The sequence below is a fragment of the Chelmon rostratus genome, chromosome 19 (assembly GCF_017976325.1).
Source record: "Chelmon rostratus isolate fCheRos1 chromosome 19, fCheRos1.pri, whole genome shotgun sequence".
NCBI classification, from domain to species: domain Eukaryota; kingdom Metazoa; phylum Chordata; class Actinopteri; order Chaetodontiformes; family Chaetodontidae; genus Chelmon; species Chelmon rostratus.
In genome coordinates this window covers 15,666,935-15,683,422 of record NC_055676.1, presented here as the reverse complement: position 1 = coordinate 15,683,422, position 16,488 = coordinate 15,666,935, and the positions used below count along the sequence as shown (strand labels likewise).

The 16,488-nt window shown below is 40.9% G+C and overlaps 1 protein-coding gene across 3 annotated transcripts in view; it reads right to left on the bottom strand.

Annotated features, from left to right (window-relative positions):
* Positions 1–3,560: 3,560 nt before the first annotated feature.
* znf462 (zinc finger protein 462) overlaps positions 3,561–16,488 on the bottom strand; it is a 51,791-nt gene continuing 38,863 nt past the window's right edge. For all 3 annotated transcript variants that reach the window (XM_041959910.1, XM_041959914.1, XM_041959911.1), the window contains exons 8-13: positions 14,543–14,798; positions 14,218–14,357; positions 13,403–13,626; positions 9,266–9,581; positions 8,306–8,444; positions 3,561–7,158 (exon numbers count right to left, since the gene is read on the bottom strand). In XM_041959910.1, coding sequence (XP_041815844.1) covers positions 6,954–7,158; positions 8,306–8,444; positions 9,266–9,581; positions 13,403–13,626; positions 14,218–14,357; positions 14,543–14,798 — 1,280 coding nt within the window. In that variant the 3' untranslated portion in view covers positions 3,561–6,953. The remainder of the gene's footprint in view (positions 7,159–8,305; positions 8,445–9,265; positions 9,582–13,402; positions 13,627–14,217; positions 14,358–14,542; positions 14,799–16,488) is intronic.

Sequence of the window (16,488 nt, the reverse complement as noted above, 5' to 3'; positions counted from 1 at the left end):
TAATTTCATTCATCAGTGGAAGAAGTGTCCATCACATCTTTTACTAAATAGGAGTCGTAATACCTCAATTGAAAAATGCTCCATTCAAAGGAAGAGTCCTGCATTCATCGTTACAGCGTACAGCATTGTACTCAGAAGTATTACCCATAAAATTGACTCATTATATTGAATGGTCCATGATATTTTACATGATTACATAGATTGCCAAGTGAAACCAATAAGCGACTTTATACGCTATTGGATAGTTCAGTATATATTAATATTTGACACTGCATCATATTTTATAAGATGATTACTTGTTTTTATCGAGAATCTCTGTATGCAACATAACTGGTAACTGTTGATCAATGTAGTAGAGCAAAAATTACACTACTTGCCTGTGAAATAGAGTGTAGCAGCAGTGTGAAGTAACAGAAAATAGAAATACTCATGCAAAGCAGCAAAATGTAAAGTACAGCAAAGTAAATTTCTTTAATCTCACTTAATTAAATCCTTTAACCTGACAAGAGTCAAGATGAGCAAGGGCTTGAAAATGCTGGTAAAATACATGGATTATTTATTGAATATTTTCTTTTGAAAATAATTGTTCAAATATATAAACTCTGCAGTATATTTTTCTACAATACTGTCTCTTAAAAATAGAATAAAAAATAAATGAAATAAAAATAAAGACAAACACCTTCAATACTACAAAACACTGTGTGTAGTATGTAAGTATCACACCTACCATTTACATGGCTGATTGAGGGTATAACAGTGAGCATAATGTCATCCCAGAGCAACAACTCGATCACTCAACCCAAGGCATTATTAACTGGCTGATTTTAGTTTCTGCTTCAGGAATCCTTGACATCTTTAACGTCTGCTGTCAAGTCATAATTGATATGCGATGAAAACTTTTCAGACACATAAGTTGGAACATTTTTGGATCTTCCTCATCGAGCTCCTCTCAAGACTGACACAGATGGAATAGAAATGCCGCCCTTCCTTAACTTTAGAGAGCTTTTTATGCTGTTATCACAGCTTTCAACAAATCCCAAGTCCTTCAAGCATGGAGGAGTTTCAATATCCAGCAGTCAGTATTCAGCGGCTTTATTGGCTTCTGTCTCGTATGCTGCCATGCTGCCCAGCTCTGACTTTGAGAGGACTGTTAAGTACAAGAGATAATATGCTGGAGCTCAACGGGGTCTCTTCCCCACGCCACTTCTCCCTTATTCTCATATCACTCCCACTCACTTTCTGTTACTCCATGTATGAGTCTGTTTATCTTTGTCTGCCACTCCTCTCAACTGTCCCCGTCTTTCTCCACTTCCCTTCTTTCTGTCCACTCAATCCCCCCATCCAGTGATCATGACAGGAGCAGTGCCCTCGCCTGCCTCGGCCTGAGCTCACTCTCATCAGGCATTCCTTATGTTGCTCCCCTCAGAAGCAGCAGCGGTGGTGTCCTCCTTTCCCCTCTCCCCACTGTGGCTGTGCCTCTTGCTCCTGTCTCCAGGGGTCGTCATTCTGCCATCAGGCCCCCTCTGAAGTGGTGAGCCGCAGAGATTATAGTCTGATCCCTGGTGACTTGGAGATATTTTTAAGGGATGATGTTAGACATGTGAAATAAAGACGCGTCCCCTTCCAAAATAGGCAGGAGAGGAAATGCTGAGGACATGTGTGAAATTGAGACCTTCAATCGAAACGCACCAGGGACAGACTACTCCACATGCTGTTCTTTCAGCGATACGGGGAGACGTTGACAAAATGAAAAGACCAGCAGTGACAAACACAGTGGAAACACAAGCTGATTGAACTTGCTGTCAAGGACTTGTGGTATTCATGGTGCAAGAGCTGTAGCATTTCATGCCTGTGCATTGCACAGGCACACACAGCACACACTCGGGACTGGCATTTGCAGGGTTTGCGGTTTTGGTCAGCAGAGCTCTTGCAGGGTGTGGAGTAGAGAGAGAGAGAGGGAGAGAGAGAGAGAAAGCAACAGAAGGGTGGAAGGGTGTAACACAAAGTGAAGGCCACTGAGATGCCTTCTCAGCCCGAAGCTATTTCCTGTGGACAAGCGGCTGGTACTATTATTGGTCCGTCCAAGGGCTCTGTGGACATGTTACAAAGGAAATCCTATGTGTCCCTGACAATGGGAAACATGTTGCACAAAAGCTGGAAAGATATTTTACAATGCACATAATTAACTTAAGAGGAGGAGTAATTAAGCGCTTGAACTGCTGCATTATTAGAGTGTTTCCACTGAGTCTCATCAGATAATAGCGAACAAAGGCTGAAGCGGTGCTGCTGTCCATTCAACTGTTGTTAACCATCCTAAAATGACTGAACAAGCGTAAGACTAAAGACAGAGGGGTCAGCAATTTTAAATAATAAAGTAACATAAAGTAATAATAATAATGATAAGTGATACATAGTAATAAAACAAGATAAAGAATCTGGGTGGTGCTTTGAGCTTAATGCTAATGCCAGCATGCTTACATGCTCACAATGACAATGCTAACATGCTGTTGTTTAGCAGGTGTAATTTTGACCATGTTCACCATCTTAGTTTGGCATGTTAGCATGCTAACATTTGCCAATTAGCACTCCATACAAAGTGCAGCTGATGCCGTTGGCTGTGTCATCAGGTATCACAACACACCAAAACAAAGAAAAAAAACAAAGAAATGTATCTGACAAATTTAAATTATGTCCTAATGATGGTGCTAGATGAAAAGTCAGGGGGTCACAAGTGTTATTGTTAGTCATCCTGAGAGGAACATGAATATTTGCCTTAATTCATGGCAATCCATCCAGACACTTCCCTTAAAGTCATTAATGTGAACTTCTTGGTGTCTTGGTAGTAGTTAAGGTGTTTCACATTCAGGCAAATAATGTCATTTCAGTAAGACACAGCGTATGTGTCTTTGTTCCTCTCACTCAGCCATTCTCATTGCCATAATATGTAAATGATTGCCTTGATCATTTTTTTTTTTTAATTTATGATCAAGATGAAGCAGCTAGGCCACCTCTTCTTTAGTGTTCTGCCACCTGGAGACAGATGCTTGGCTGGGCCTGCGAACAAATACAGTGAAGCAAATAAAAACTGGGTCTTCATATCCACCATGCCCAACATAAGCTGCAAGTAATGACACAAAACACTCCCTATTTGATCAAATTTGATAATGAAAGAAGGCACTAAAGGCATTTCCCTGGCTAGTTCCTTTGCCATCACTGCTTTTGACTGTGGCACCTTCCTCTCTATTTGCAATTATGGAAGCTTGCTTCTCAGGGAATTTTAATACTTTGACATCTGTGCTGATATGCATAATTAACTGATTTAGACAGCAGCAGATGTTATATATATCGTACTATACATGAGGAAGAGATATCATGTGTGATAAGAGGTGTATTAAATTGGCAGAAAATATATATAAAAAGCTATTTTACAAGGTAAAAGTGCAGCAGGTTCCAATAATTCTATATTTAAATGAACACCTTGATGTTAAGTTAGAAAAAGTTTTACATCTACATTTAGAACCTAAACCAAATGTGTCTGTGCAAAGAGGAGATAAACAGAATTAACCATTATCTGATAACTTTATTATCAAGTTAAAAAAAGACAATGAATTACAATATTTACAGAATATCCAGAGATAAATGGAATAAAATTGTAAACAATCATTCTAGGCAACATCACAACCCACCATCAGGTAATCAGATTTATATGGGAAGAAAGGCAAGAAGGAGAGATTCTAGTGTCAAACTATGGAGACAACAGTCTGAAAAGAGAAATGCATCGGAAACAAACTAAACATATATACAAGTATCCAGTGTGTTGTCAGCAGGGGCGTAACTTTGGGTAAACTGGGAATATTACAGTCTAGTGACTGCACACAGTGAGGGATTCATAGTCATTTTCTATTAAAATGATCACAGACCAACAAACAGTTTTGGGTTGACAGCTTCATTTCCCAGTTCGTCCCAGTTCATCATGTGTTTTAACTGGACTTTAGGCTGGGCAACAAGCTGCCTTACAAAGCTTATTTCTACAACAACAGTTTTCAAACAGTTTCACTTTCAAAAAGCTACAAGCTGGTCCTGAAAACCAGAAAAAGGGCTTCGAGATTCAGCACCAACTCAAACGGTTGTTCAGGTATTACAAGGACTGAGGAGCATAGTGGGGCTGCTACATTCCCACCTACTGTTGACTTGGTAGACTACGGGCAGGCCTACTAGGAGCAAGTGAGCTGATGCCCTTACTGGTCGTGGATAGAAGATACTGGAGTGTCAGATTGGACATAGAGCTAGATCTCAGTGGGATCGATAGGCTGACTGGGAACCCAGATGGTGGTCAAACCCAGAAAAGGACCAAGCAGTTTAGGTAAATGCCCCCAAAGGAACAATTTTTTTCTTGTCTCTTACGCGGCCTCGGTTTTCTCCTTCACAATAAAAGCCCTGGCCATTAATCAGTAGAGAACGGCATCATTTTCCTTCACGTGTTTAAATATTGTACAACGACACTGCTCTTCCTATCTGCTCATTCCCATTACAGTACAAAAAAAAGAGATATTTTTCATTGTAACCAGACATTGTACGACAGTGTAATAACGTTGGATTGGGGACTCAAAAAGCCCCTAAGGGTTAGCTATCATCTTTAGATTTCTTTTTTTCTTCTTTTTTTTTTAAAATGAGAACACCTAAAGGAAAAAAGGGTTAAAGTATCCTTTCTGAAACACCACAGTTCAAACACTTAACGAGTAGTTTTGTTTTCTATACATGGCTGCAAACATGTAGTTCACCTGGGTTCCACCCGTAGAACTCTAATTCCAAAATCCTATGGTCCAAACCCAGATTTCCCATTTCCATCAATGGTTCAATGCTCAGGAAGGACAATCACAGCAGCAAACACAGCAGGCTTGGTAAATATTTTGGTACCAAGAACACAATTACATTAATTGTGCTCCTCTACTAATTTGATTTTGTCGCTATCAGCCAGTTAATTTCAGACTGTACAACGTTGCTTATTGGTCTCACTGGAATTGGACATAAATTTGACTTATTTGCTATTTATCATCTTATAAGGCTTTAGGGCATTCAAGCAGCAACTTCCAACAAATACAATCTCTGCCTTTTGTCAGTATCAACAATAACGTGACAACTTTGTCTAAAAAGAAGCACACAGGATGAGAATTTAAAGGGGTTAAAGTTGGGGAATTTGATGCGTTTAAAAAGTCAATTTTCAACCTGTAGTCCCAGTGGCAAATAGATTCTATATACGTGGAAACAAATGGTTTTAGCGCTTTCTGACCTGGTTACCCTTGTCTTTTCAGTGTATCCCATCATGTCAAAACTGGATCACAGACTGCAGAGAAACACGTCTGTGGATTCTGTGGCATCAGCCATAAGTTTCTGAAAGGACTTTTTGAAGCACTGGGTTTGAGTTCAATCCTTGACGCCAGCCTGTCAGTCATTTGGAGCCTAGAAATACAAATGTGGCCGAAATGGAGGAACCTGGACCAATGACTTTCCAAATTGCCACTAAGGGAAACTTTTGAAGACGTGGAATTAGCTGCTGAGAGCAGAAATTCTGGTGCATTTTGAGAGTTAAGTTTGGTGATTTCGTGGTTACTTCAAACCAGTTGGAGTCTTTTTTTTAAAGCAATTATAGCCTTATAGGGGCAAATAGAGGAACTGCATTTTAAGGCACTCGGGCTTCAACACTCAGCCTTGGTGGTCAACACGTGGTTTGTGCACAGTGTGATCCAGTCAGCCAGACCATGCCCAGGGGCGTCCTGGTTCTGCTTTAACAACATACCTGTGATATATCATTAACTTGATCATTTATTAGAAACTTGTGGATGCGCCTACAGTCAGAAGACAGAGCTGGATCCTGTCACATCCAATTATACATTTTGCACTGAAAAGACAAGCGTAACCTCTGTCTATTGATCACGATGAGAAGATGATATTACACCACTATTGTTCAAACCTGTAGTTACGTTGCAGGCTAACGATTTCTAAGCTCAGCCTAACAGATTGCTATATCATATAGTTACAGTCATGACACATTAAACATATCTGTGTTATATGGATCTGCGGGGTGCGCACGTTTACTGTGATACTGTTCAACCTGGAATACAAACAACATCATATCCTACAGGGGAGGAGAGATTTAAACTAATCCCATTACTTCCTTAATTTCATCACATCAGTGAAATTACTGAACAATAAAATAGTCAAATTGCAAGGGGTGCCACGGGCTGAAGGCTTATACGCAGTATAATATTAAGGGGCCTAAAATATAGCAATTTGCTACATACATTGTCTGTATCTCTACGAATGAAGAAAATGTGATTTGTGATTTCACTAAAATAGATAAGGTGCGACTCTTCCTCAAGGAATACTTCTACACATTTAACACAAGATGAAAAAAAGAATCTCAACAAGAGAAGGTAGCTTTACAGTGGGTTACTGTTGTAAATGCTTTCATATCTCATTTGTTCCTCTCAGGTAGATTTACAGCAACCCTGTTTTGGATGGGGGGGGGGGGGGGGGGGGGGGGGGGTAAAAAGGTGCTTCAAATAATAAAATGCTAAATTTAGTTTATCATTTTCATTTTGGACAACATTCTTTATAAATAGCGTAGTTTTATCTAGGTGGGATCTTTCATGTCATTGTAGATTTGACCAGAATGTCAGCAATAAAGAGTTCTGTTCACTATTGGTTACCAATATATAAGATCTGTCCTAGGGGACTGCCCATTTAAAGAGCTCAGCCGATTTATGCAGCACAACCTAATACTTAAATATGTAACACCTAAAATCTAGTAATGCGCCAACTCTTAAGAAGTCACTTTTTTCAGTTTCAATCTTTTTTCTTCCTTTGACATCCTATTTTAAGATCCAACTCAGTGCTGATCCTACCAAACGCTATCAGTTTCTAGCACAATACCCCAAGAGGCCACAATCAGTTCAACCAAACTGTTGATCCTTTTTGGTGTCGAGCATTTCTTTGTCTTCCACATACTGGCTTTGACTTCTCAGCGATAAGTCTTCCTCTTTTATGTTGCCGGACAGGTCCAATCCTGTGTCCATCACGATGGAGGAGCCAGTGGAAGATGAAGCTGAGGCCTCTACTGCGGAGGAGCTGGTGTCCATTCGGCTGTTGTTAACCATCCTAACGACAAAGGGGGGAGCAAAAATAGGTGCTTTTAACATGTGGAAAGATATGAACCAACATAAGGCTAATGATAGAGAGGGCATGATTATGAATATACAGATATACAGAAGAAAAACAGGACTAAATGTGTACAGCTTTGCTAGAGGCTCTGTGAGGATGTGCTTTTTTTCCTATGATGGTGAAGGCATGACCTTGGTTGAGTTGGTTAGATTAGGAATGAGGAGTTGCTATTGGTTAGAGTTAGGGTAAGAATATGAGGGTAAGCAGAGTGGGTGGGTCATGCCTTCACCATCCAAGGGAAAAAAAAAAAACGTATTGCACAGCTTTGAGCTGAATGCTAACATGGTGATGTGTAGCAGGTATGTTGCCTATTTTCACCATCCAGAGCAGCCTGTTAGCATGCCAACATTCGCTAATTAGCATTTAGCACAATATAAGGTTTGCAGGTATTTGGTCATGAACTAAAGTATTAAAATTAATCTCTTGGGGAACATGAATGTCTGAACCAAATTTCAGGACAATCCAATGGCTGTCAAGACCACATATGGACGTCATGGTGGCGCTAGGTGAAAAGTCAGGTGACCACTAGGCTTCATCCTGCGGACTATGTGTCACATCAGCCTGAGTCTTGCGCCACATTCACTATCTGCTCTTTGCCCTTGCTGTACATGAGCTCCCCTGTCATTGCTGATCATTCCACTCCCTCCTGCCCCGCAGTAACCCCTGTGTTCCCACCTTTCATATCACCTGTCCTCGCTTCGCCCACCTGCACACCTGTTCAAACATCTGCAGCAGCCTGGCAATAAATATACCTGCCCATTCCCATTTACTGTCAGTCAGACCACCTCATGTGCTTGCTGCTTAGTGGTCCAGCCGCTTTCTCTACCTGTCTGTCTGGACCCCTCTTTGCCTTTTGGGCTTCCACCTCTTTACCTCCTGCTTAGCTCGACAGCATTAAGAGATATAGCTTCCTCAACATGTATAACGCCAATGTCTGAAAGCCATTACCAAATAAAGACCCAGCTAAAGGTCCTTACTGTTTGCACAAGGACCAGACAGACAGGTAAAGAGGACCGTGGTGAGAGTACACAAGCTCACACACAAAGAGATAAAAATAAAGAGAGAAACAGGAAAATATACTAACATGCCATGACGCAGGACATGGCGCTCCCACTCCAGACTGTTGGTGAAGCAGCGGCCGCAGAACTCACAGGGGAGACGCTTCTCTACGACGCTCGGCCCAGAGCTGCTGCTGGTGCTGCTGATGGGAGATGCAAGGACCTCTGGGAAATGGAGTTTAAAAGACCGGTCAGTCTCAGAACACAGTGATTTCACAAGTTTAAATATTGAAAACAAAGGAAATATTTATGCTGTAGTTGATTTATTATCAGATGATCAGTGTTCCACAGATAATTACACATCAGTCACAGCTTAGAAATTCTTAATGTGTTAGAAGTTAATGATGGCCCCCGAGTAGAACAGGGATGATAGGTAATAATACTCTGGCATGAAATCTACTTTCTCCTTCACTGGGCAACCAATACCAGCCAAGTGACTCAGTGCATTATAAGCAAGAAGACTGAAATGAGGAAATCAATTCAGAATTCCAATGAGACTTCTGGAAGACAAACACTGCTCATGAAGAAGAGCTAAAGCACATTACTCATTACACATCACATCTTACTTATGGGCTCATTTATTTGGCTTTAAAGGAGACACGGGAGATTTTTCACACGGATCAGAAGTTGATATGAAATAACGGGATAGAAAAAGGCAGACTTTTCAGCAGAAACTCATTTATAGTGTAATCCCAAAAGGTCATGGAAAGAAATATGTTCAAGACGGTTCAGTGGTGTTCTGGTCTTGACTGGCCAGGTGTGAAGTGTATATTTATTATTTCAGCAAACATCAGCGGTTATATTTGACAATGTGGAGCCAAGTGGAGGATCCAAACTTCCTGATACAGTTTCTTCTTCACCCAGTTATTGACAGACATGATTAGATATGGTGATAATAAGCATGATGCCCATTTGAAAACACATTAGCTTTTAATAATTGTATTAACACAGTCTGTCAAAGAGGATCACCACTCATCTGTGTTTACCTTGTAGGGCAGGCCTCTCTTGCTCCACCTGCTTGACTTCTTCTTCCTCTTTGTCCTCCTCCTCCTCCTCCTCTTCCTCTTTGATGTTACCCTCCATCTCTTCATCATCCACCTCCCTCTGCTCCCGCACTATGCTCTCCATCATCTCCATTCCTTCTTCGTCATCCTCATCCTCCTCTGCGGAAGCCACCTTTGCGCCTGCAACCATCGCCATCATTTCTCTTTCGTCTTCCTCCTCTGCGCTGCTCCCTTGTTCCTTTATCATCTCCAGCTGGTCCAGGTTGACCCGGCCCATCAGCTCAAAGTTCCGGATGACCTGGTCAGAAACAGGAGGTCATAATCAGTTTTTGTCCTTTTCTTTCTTTTTTCTTTTCAGCTTGTAGAAGTCTTCAAAAACATGAGTGAAATGGCAGAAACTGTATTCGCACAAATCATTACATTTATGTGTGTTCAGGCCTTAATTTCTCTTTTTTCAACTTTAAAGTTAACACATAAATTTTAGGTCGACTGTTTTCAATCTTTATTGTCAATATTAACCACAAAAGCTCAAGAATAGTCAAATGAATATCTTGCTCAAGGACACTTCAGCTGTGGAGGAGGAGGACAGTGAAGCTGGTGCTTGTCTGATGTGGGCCTATTTTTTTCTTATGATTTGGGTTAATTTCTTCAGTAACACAAATCCACCCCCTGCCTGTACACGATACTCAAACCACAACAGTATCTTTATGTTTGAGGCTGGTTGAAATTTATATATTAGTTGAAAATGAGGAATTTTATGCACATCACATAGGTGCAAGACAATCAGAAAACAGCGTCAATGAAAGGCTTGAAGTAAATGTGCAGGCATTACCTTTTTTCATTTATGCTGAAATGTATATTAGCCTTAAGAACAGCCACCGACCTTCTTGTGTCTTTTGAAGGTGACAGCCTGTCATCTCGTGAGCCAGAGGTGTGTTTCTAAACTGTACGATGCAGCATGAGAACTAAAGTGATCTGAAACTGAGGTATTTTAGCAAAGAGCACAGAAGATCTTGACGACAGAACCAGATCATCTCATGGCAAATGTATCTTGTCACAAATGATGTCACTCTTTCTGGGCCTTTGCCTCCTCCCTGGAGACTCGGAGCCGAAGCCCTGCAACATCCTTCCCACCAGTGACAACGCCTGCTCTTCCACGCTTCCTACCACGGATACTCTTTCGCCCTCTCTCCCACCCAGAAATAAACTTCATCCAGTATGAGAAATATTCCTGTTTTGCTGTTATTAGCTTTCTGGACCTTTTTTGAACTTCAGCAACACATGAAAGGACCAAAAACTTGTCCACACAGACGATCACTTCTACACACTTTATTTATCTTGTTTGGGACCTCAAACCATCATCAAATGAAAATCATAAAGACAAACAGCACTGGTACCATTATGTAAACACAGCTGGGAAAAAAACCACCAAAGGACGCCAGCAGCACTTTTCAGTATACAAATTAAGGTCAATGAACTCTAATTGTAAACAAGAGTAGTTTACAAATCTCAAAAGATGATCTACACAGGCTCATGTAATCTGATCAAAATCTGAGCAAAAGTTTGGGCACCCCTGGTCAAACGTTCTAAAAAGCGAAGTCTATCCTAGTCTATTTTCAGTGCTGTTTAGGTCGGGACTGTGAGGGCCACTGCAAAACCTCCGGCTTGCGCCTCTTGTGGATTTTGAGGTGTGTTTAGGATCATTAGCCTGTTGTGGAAGCCATCCTCTTTTCATTTTCACTTTTTTACAGATGGTGTGATGTTTGCTTCCCAAATATGCTGCTATTTAATTTAATCTATTCTTCCCTCTAGCAGTGAAATGTTCCCTGTGCCGCTGGCTGCAACACAAGCCCATAGCATGATCGATCCGCCCCCATGCTCGACAGCTGGAGAGTCTTTCTTTTCAGGGAATTCTGCACCCCTTCTTCTTCAACATACATTCGCTCAGTCCAGTTCAACATCATCACTCCACAGGACGTGTTTCTAACATGCACCAGGTTTGTTCACGTGTTCCTTTGCAACTTTCTGATGCTGAATTTTGTGGTGAGGATGCAGGACAGGTTTTCTTCTGATGACTCTTCCATGAAGGTCATATAGAACAGTGTACCGCCACTAAAGAGTCTTCATGAGGGTCTTCTGCAGCCAAACTTCCTGGCAATCCTACGAGCAGTTCTCTCTAAAAGTTTTCTTTGTCTTCCAGACAGACCTCAGCTTGACCTCCACTGTTCCTGTTAACTGCCATTTCTTAATTACATTACGAAATGAGGAAATGAACAGCTAGATGAAAGTGCTTTGCTATCTTATTATAGCCTTCTCCTGCTCGTGAGCGTCAATTATTTTAATTTTCAGAGCGCTAGGCAGCTGCTTAGAAGAGCCCATGGCTGCTGATTGTTGGGACAGGTTGAGGAGTATTTATAAAGCTTTGAAATTTTCATCTCCTTGCCTTTCCTAACGATGATTGAGAATAAACCGTAGCCCTAACAAGCTAATTAAGCTCTGAGACCTTGGTAAAAGTTATCTGACGGCTCAAATCTCTTGGGGTGCCCAAACGCTTGTGTCATGCTCCTTTCCTTTTTTTTTTTACTCTAAAATATTTATACACATATGCACACACACACACATGTCATCTACTTGTGGTCACAACCCATCACATGTCTGCTGCTAAACTCTGTTCATTTATTATCTATGCCCACTTACTCCTATTTTACATAACAGGATGCTGGATCCCAGCATGCATTGCGTAAAATCAGACATCTAGTCATGTAAAGAGTGAAAAATGATAACCCTGTGCCCTTTCAAGTTTAATGCACTCTAAACTTCTAAAGTATGATGTGCTTTCTCACATCATCTCATGAATTATCTCCCTTAAGGGAGACCGAGAGACGGAAGCTTTTCCCTCCTGGATGTGGTTGGAATACACTGAAGCTCCAGCAGTCTGATACTGTGTGCATGAGCCAAGTCACCTTAGTCCACCATATTTTTATATTTTTACATCCTCATCTTTCAAGAAGCAGCATAGAGTTTCATTCTGGCTTTATAAGCTTGTGTAGCTATGTTATCTTGTTGTTTTAATAAAACCCCTCCATGTGGTGTTATTCACTTTTAAGGACTCTAAAGGAAGCTGGAGAAATAGGACAGGGAAGAGGATTGGACCAAACCTATTAGCCTGTTTACATACTTTCCTAATCCTGACTGGCTTTATGGTTCAACTGGAATTGGACTCTTCTAACAGTTTCAAATCTAATGAAGTTATCATTCAAAAACATTATACTATATTAATATATATATATATATATATATAATCTCCCTTAAGGGAGACCGAGAGATGGATATATATAAAAATTATCACATTCTGTTTAATTTAATAAACATACATTTTTTACAGGTTTCCCCTAAATGATCGTTTTTTAAAATAATGTAAATAAAAGTAACTGACTTTTTTATTATTCTAATTAGAATTAGTATGACTATTATATCTCTTTTTTTTTGGTTTGATATACGTATGTATCATGTCAAATTCTGGACACCATTGTTTTTCCAGACTGTCTTTGTCTATAGTATCCCTGTTTCTATCATTGTGGTATCTGTTAAGTCACTACTGTTTAGTTTTCGCACCAACAGACAAAATAAATTAGATCAATAAATAAAAAAATGGCATCAGCATTTGGGATTCAAATGATTTCAGAATATTTGATGTGTTTTTGTTTTGTTTCTTTTTAATCCAGCTGCCAATTACTGAGGACAAGTTAAATTTAGGAGTTGTTGGTATAATAACTGTGGGAATAAAGACAGCTGATTGGCACAGGCCTGATGATTACCTCCCATAAAACCAGCAAAGGCCATATAGAATTAATTGAACTGTTTGAAATTACAGAGCTCATAAGCTGTAAACACTTCATGTTACAGCCATTAAGCAGGCTGATTATTAAAACCTGCTCTTATAATAAACCACTTTCAATAAGACTCTCCATCGGTGATGAGCCAGAAAGTCTCTCATGTGCCAAATGAGGTTCATGGCCATATTTTAAATCATGGTGTAGAAACCAGTTCTGTGAGGTATGTCAATTTCAATTTAGTTGCGCAACACTCCATGTGCATCCTAAGTGGACTCCAACTGACCTTGTGCTCAAGGCGTAGATGCTCCTCAAGCTGGCTCCGTCGACTGCTGTCATAATAACAGAGCTGGCACTGGTAGGGTTTTATCTCGGCATGCTTCTGCAGGTGCAGCTGCAAGGCCTGGTTGCTGGAGCATGTGAAGGTGCATTTGTGGCAACGGAACACCAGGCCCTGAAGGTGGCGCGACAGCTTGGAGCGGCTGACCTCCAGTGGTCCCACGCGCTCCTCTGGCAGAGGAAGACGAGAGAGCGGCGTGGATTATTAGGTTGGAGAGAGGGGAGGGATGAAGAGGTAGAGCGCGCGCACACACACACACACACACACACACTGTGTGTGTGTTTGGCTTTGTTTGTATCTTGTCAAGGTGAACACTTAAATATGATTTTGGAGCCAGTAGCTGGTTAGCTTAGCTTAGCATAAAGGTTGACAACAGGGGGAAACAGCTAACCTGGCTCTACTAGCAAGTAAAAAAGAAAAGTCTGCACAAAAAAGGTGTAAAAACGGTAAGGTGTGATTTTAGGGGAGGATGTTGCATTCACTTGTAGCGTGAATGTCCCACTTAGGGAGAAGAACTACAGTAAGTGTCAACAAACTGATGCAAATATGGCTGCAAAGCCATATCTGATATTATCACTAAAACAATCGATTCAGCTAGTTTAAGAGGAGATATACAGAAGCTGCTTCCAGGCTTGATCTTCTTATCTAACTCTCTGGAAGAGTGTGAATAAGCACATTTTCCAAAATGCTGAACTATTCCTTCAAAAGTGAAGTTTACAAAAGTAATATATGTCCCCGCTTCCATTCAGCATGCTGTGTACCTCTGTGCAGGACAATGTGGTCAATCATATTGCTCTTGTGTTTGGTGTGATAGAGGCAGAGAGGGCAGCGCAGGTCTTTGGGGATGTCGTCAGGTGCATTGTTGTTGTGACCGGCCTCCACGTGCATGGTGAAGGTATTCCTGAGACAGATTCACAGACAGAGAGAAGGATCGTTAAACTACTGACGGAGCGTATCCACTGCTTGTCTGTCTAGTATCTGCACAGCTGGAAAATCCTTGCAACTTTTGCAGCATCTGTACTCACATTAACAGCATGTAGCATACAATATGTCAGTCATATTCCTATATTTCTCGTCTCTCCTTACTTGTAGCAGGTGAAAAAGGAACAGTCTTTGCACTTGAAGAGCTTCTTCCCTCCGTGGCGATCCCTGTAGTGCCGCCGCAGGCTCTGCATGTAACCAGAGCTGAACTCGCAGAACTCACAGGTGAGGACGCCGTCTGGTCGATTGTCAGCCACTGTTGAGCCACCAGGTATCGAGCTGGAACACATTTGACTGCGGGAGGCCAGCTGGTAATGACTAAGCTGCTGACGAACATCCGCTGGCTCCAGGTACGATGGGTCTGAGGCAGGGACGCAGAAATTCAGAGAAACTTGCTGTTTATTATATTGTAACACAGTAAAACAGGGTCTAGTTAGGGCGTCTTTTCACATTTCAGATGTCTGAAAGTTGTGAGCAGCTCTCCCAAAGAGACTCTAAATTCTAAACTCCTCGGATGGTGTCATTTAAAAACTGTTTGAGGCTCACAGACTAAAAACAGAAAAAAAAGAAAGTCCAAAATATGAGTGCACATTTGTCATTTGTGTAGCAGAGCTTTTTTTTTCTTCTTCCTTTGTAAACCATTAATCACCTCGTGGCCTCACAGTTTTATCTCGTCACCCTTTGAAGGAGGCCAACCCCTGTGAGAAGCACTGCACTGAACCTGCTCCAATTCCATCAGCGAAATACTACTTTAACATCAACGCATCGGTCTTCACAATCTAATAATGCCATAGATAATAATATAGTCAGTCACAGGGGACATCTCCAGCAGAATGAGTACTTCTGATACATTAATTACGTTTAACTGATAAACTTCTGTTCTTTCACTAAGTAGGGTTTTAAATGACAGACTTTTATTTTTGCATTGTTGTATTGGTAGTTCTGTATTGGTAGGAAAGAATGCACTATTAGCATACTCCACTTTCACGGTTATGTTCTAACAATTACAGGAAGGAGCCGCTCTAACAAGAACACATCATCGCTGAAATTAAAACATATTCTCTGCTAATTTCAAGAGGATCTGGGTACTAGCTGGACAATGCACCACGCAGGGAGTTTAACCTACAACCCCGACTCCAAAGAAGTTGGAACGCTGTAAAACTTAAAACAGAACATGATAATTTGCTAATACTTTCTTCACTGATTTTTGTAATTATCTGCTTATTCTGAATTTGATGCAGCCACACGTTTCAAACAAGTTGGGACAGGAGCAACAAAGACATGGAATGCTCTGAAAACACCTGTTTGGATCATTCCACAGGTAAACAGGTTGATTGGTAACAGCTGATAGTATCATGATTGGGTATGAAAGGAGCATCCTGGAAAGGCTCAGTCTTTCACAAGCGAGGATGGAGCGAGGTTGAACTGTGAACTGTTGTCGTAAAACAGTTCTGTTGAAAAATGATTGCAGTCTGCTTTATTCATGTTTTACTCAGCGGCCCAACTTTCTTTTTAGAATCGGGGCTGTAATGTACATGTCTGATTGTTTCTTCAAAAAGAAAATGCATATTTTCTGTAAATATGTAGAGTATTTCATACAAGGCTATCGGCTGACAGCAGTTGATCCTTCCTCTCTGAAGGAGACTATCTGCCCCCCCCTCCTACTTTGGGCCTCCAACACATCAATAAATAAACCACAGTGACACTAATAGAATATCTATCCATGTGAAAAATGCTTCATTCAGCACTCACTGTGTGAGGAAGCATGGAAGAAAAAGAAAAAGAAAACTTCTTTTAAAACTTTAACTTTATAAAATGCTTGAGATCCAATTTCTCACTTGTGCAGAGGAGGCAGAGGAATTCATACGAATCAAACAATGCCACCGTTGATTCATGCTTTTAATATCCTCTCTGCATTGTGGAGATGTATGGAGATGAGATAGCAGGTGGAGAGCAAATGCTGTCATAAGGTGGTGATGTGTCTTCTTTAATGGATTACCGGTCAGAACTGTCTATTATGTTGCATAAATGAGAGCTGGAATAGTTCTGTG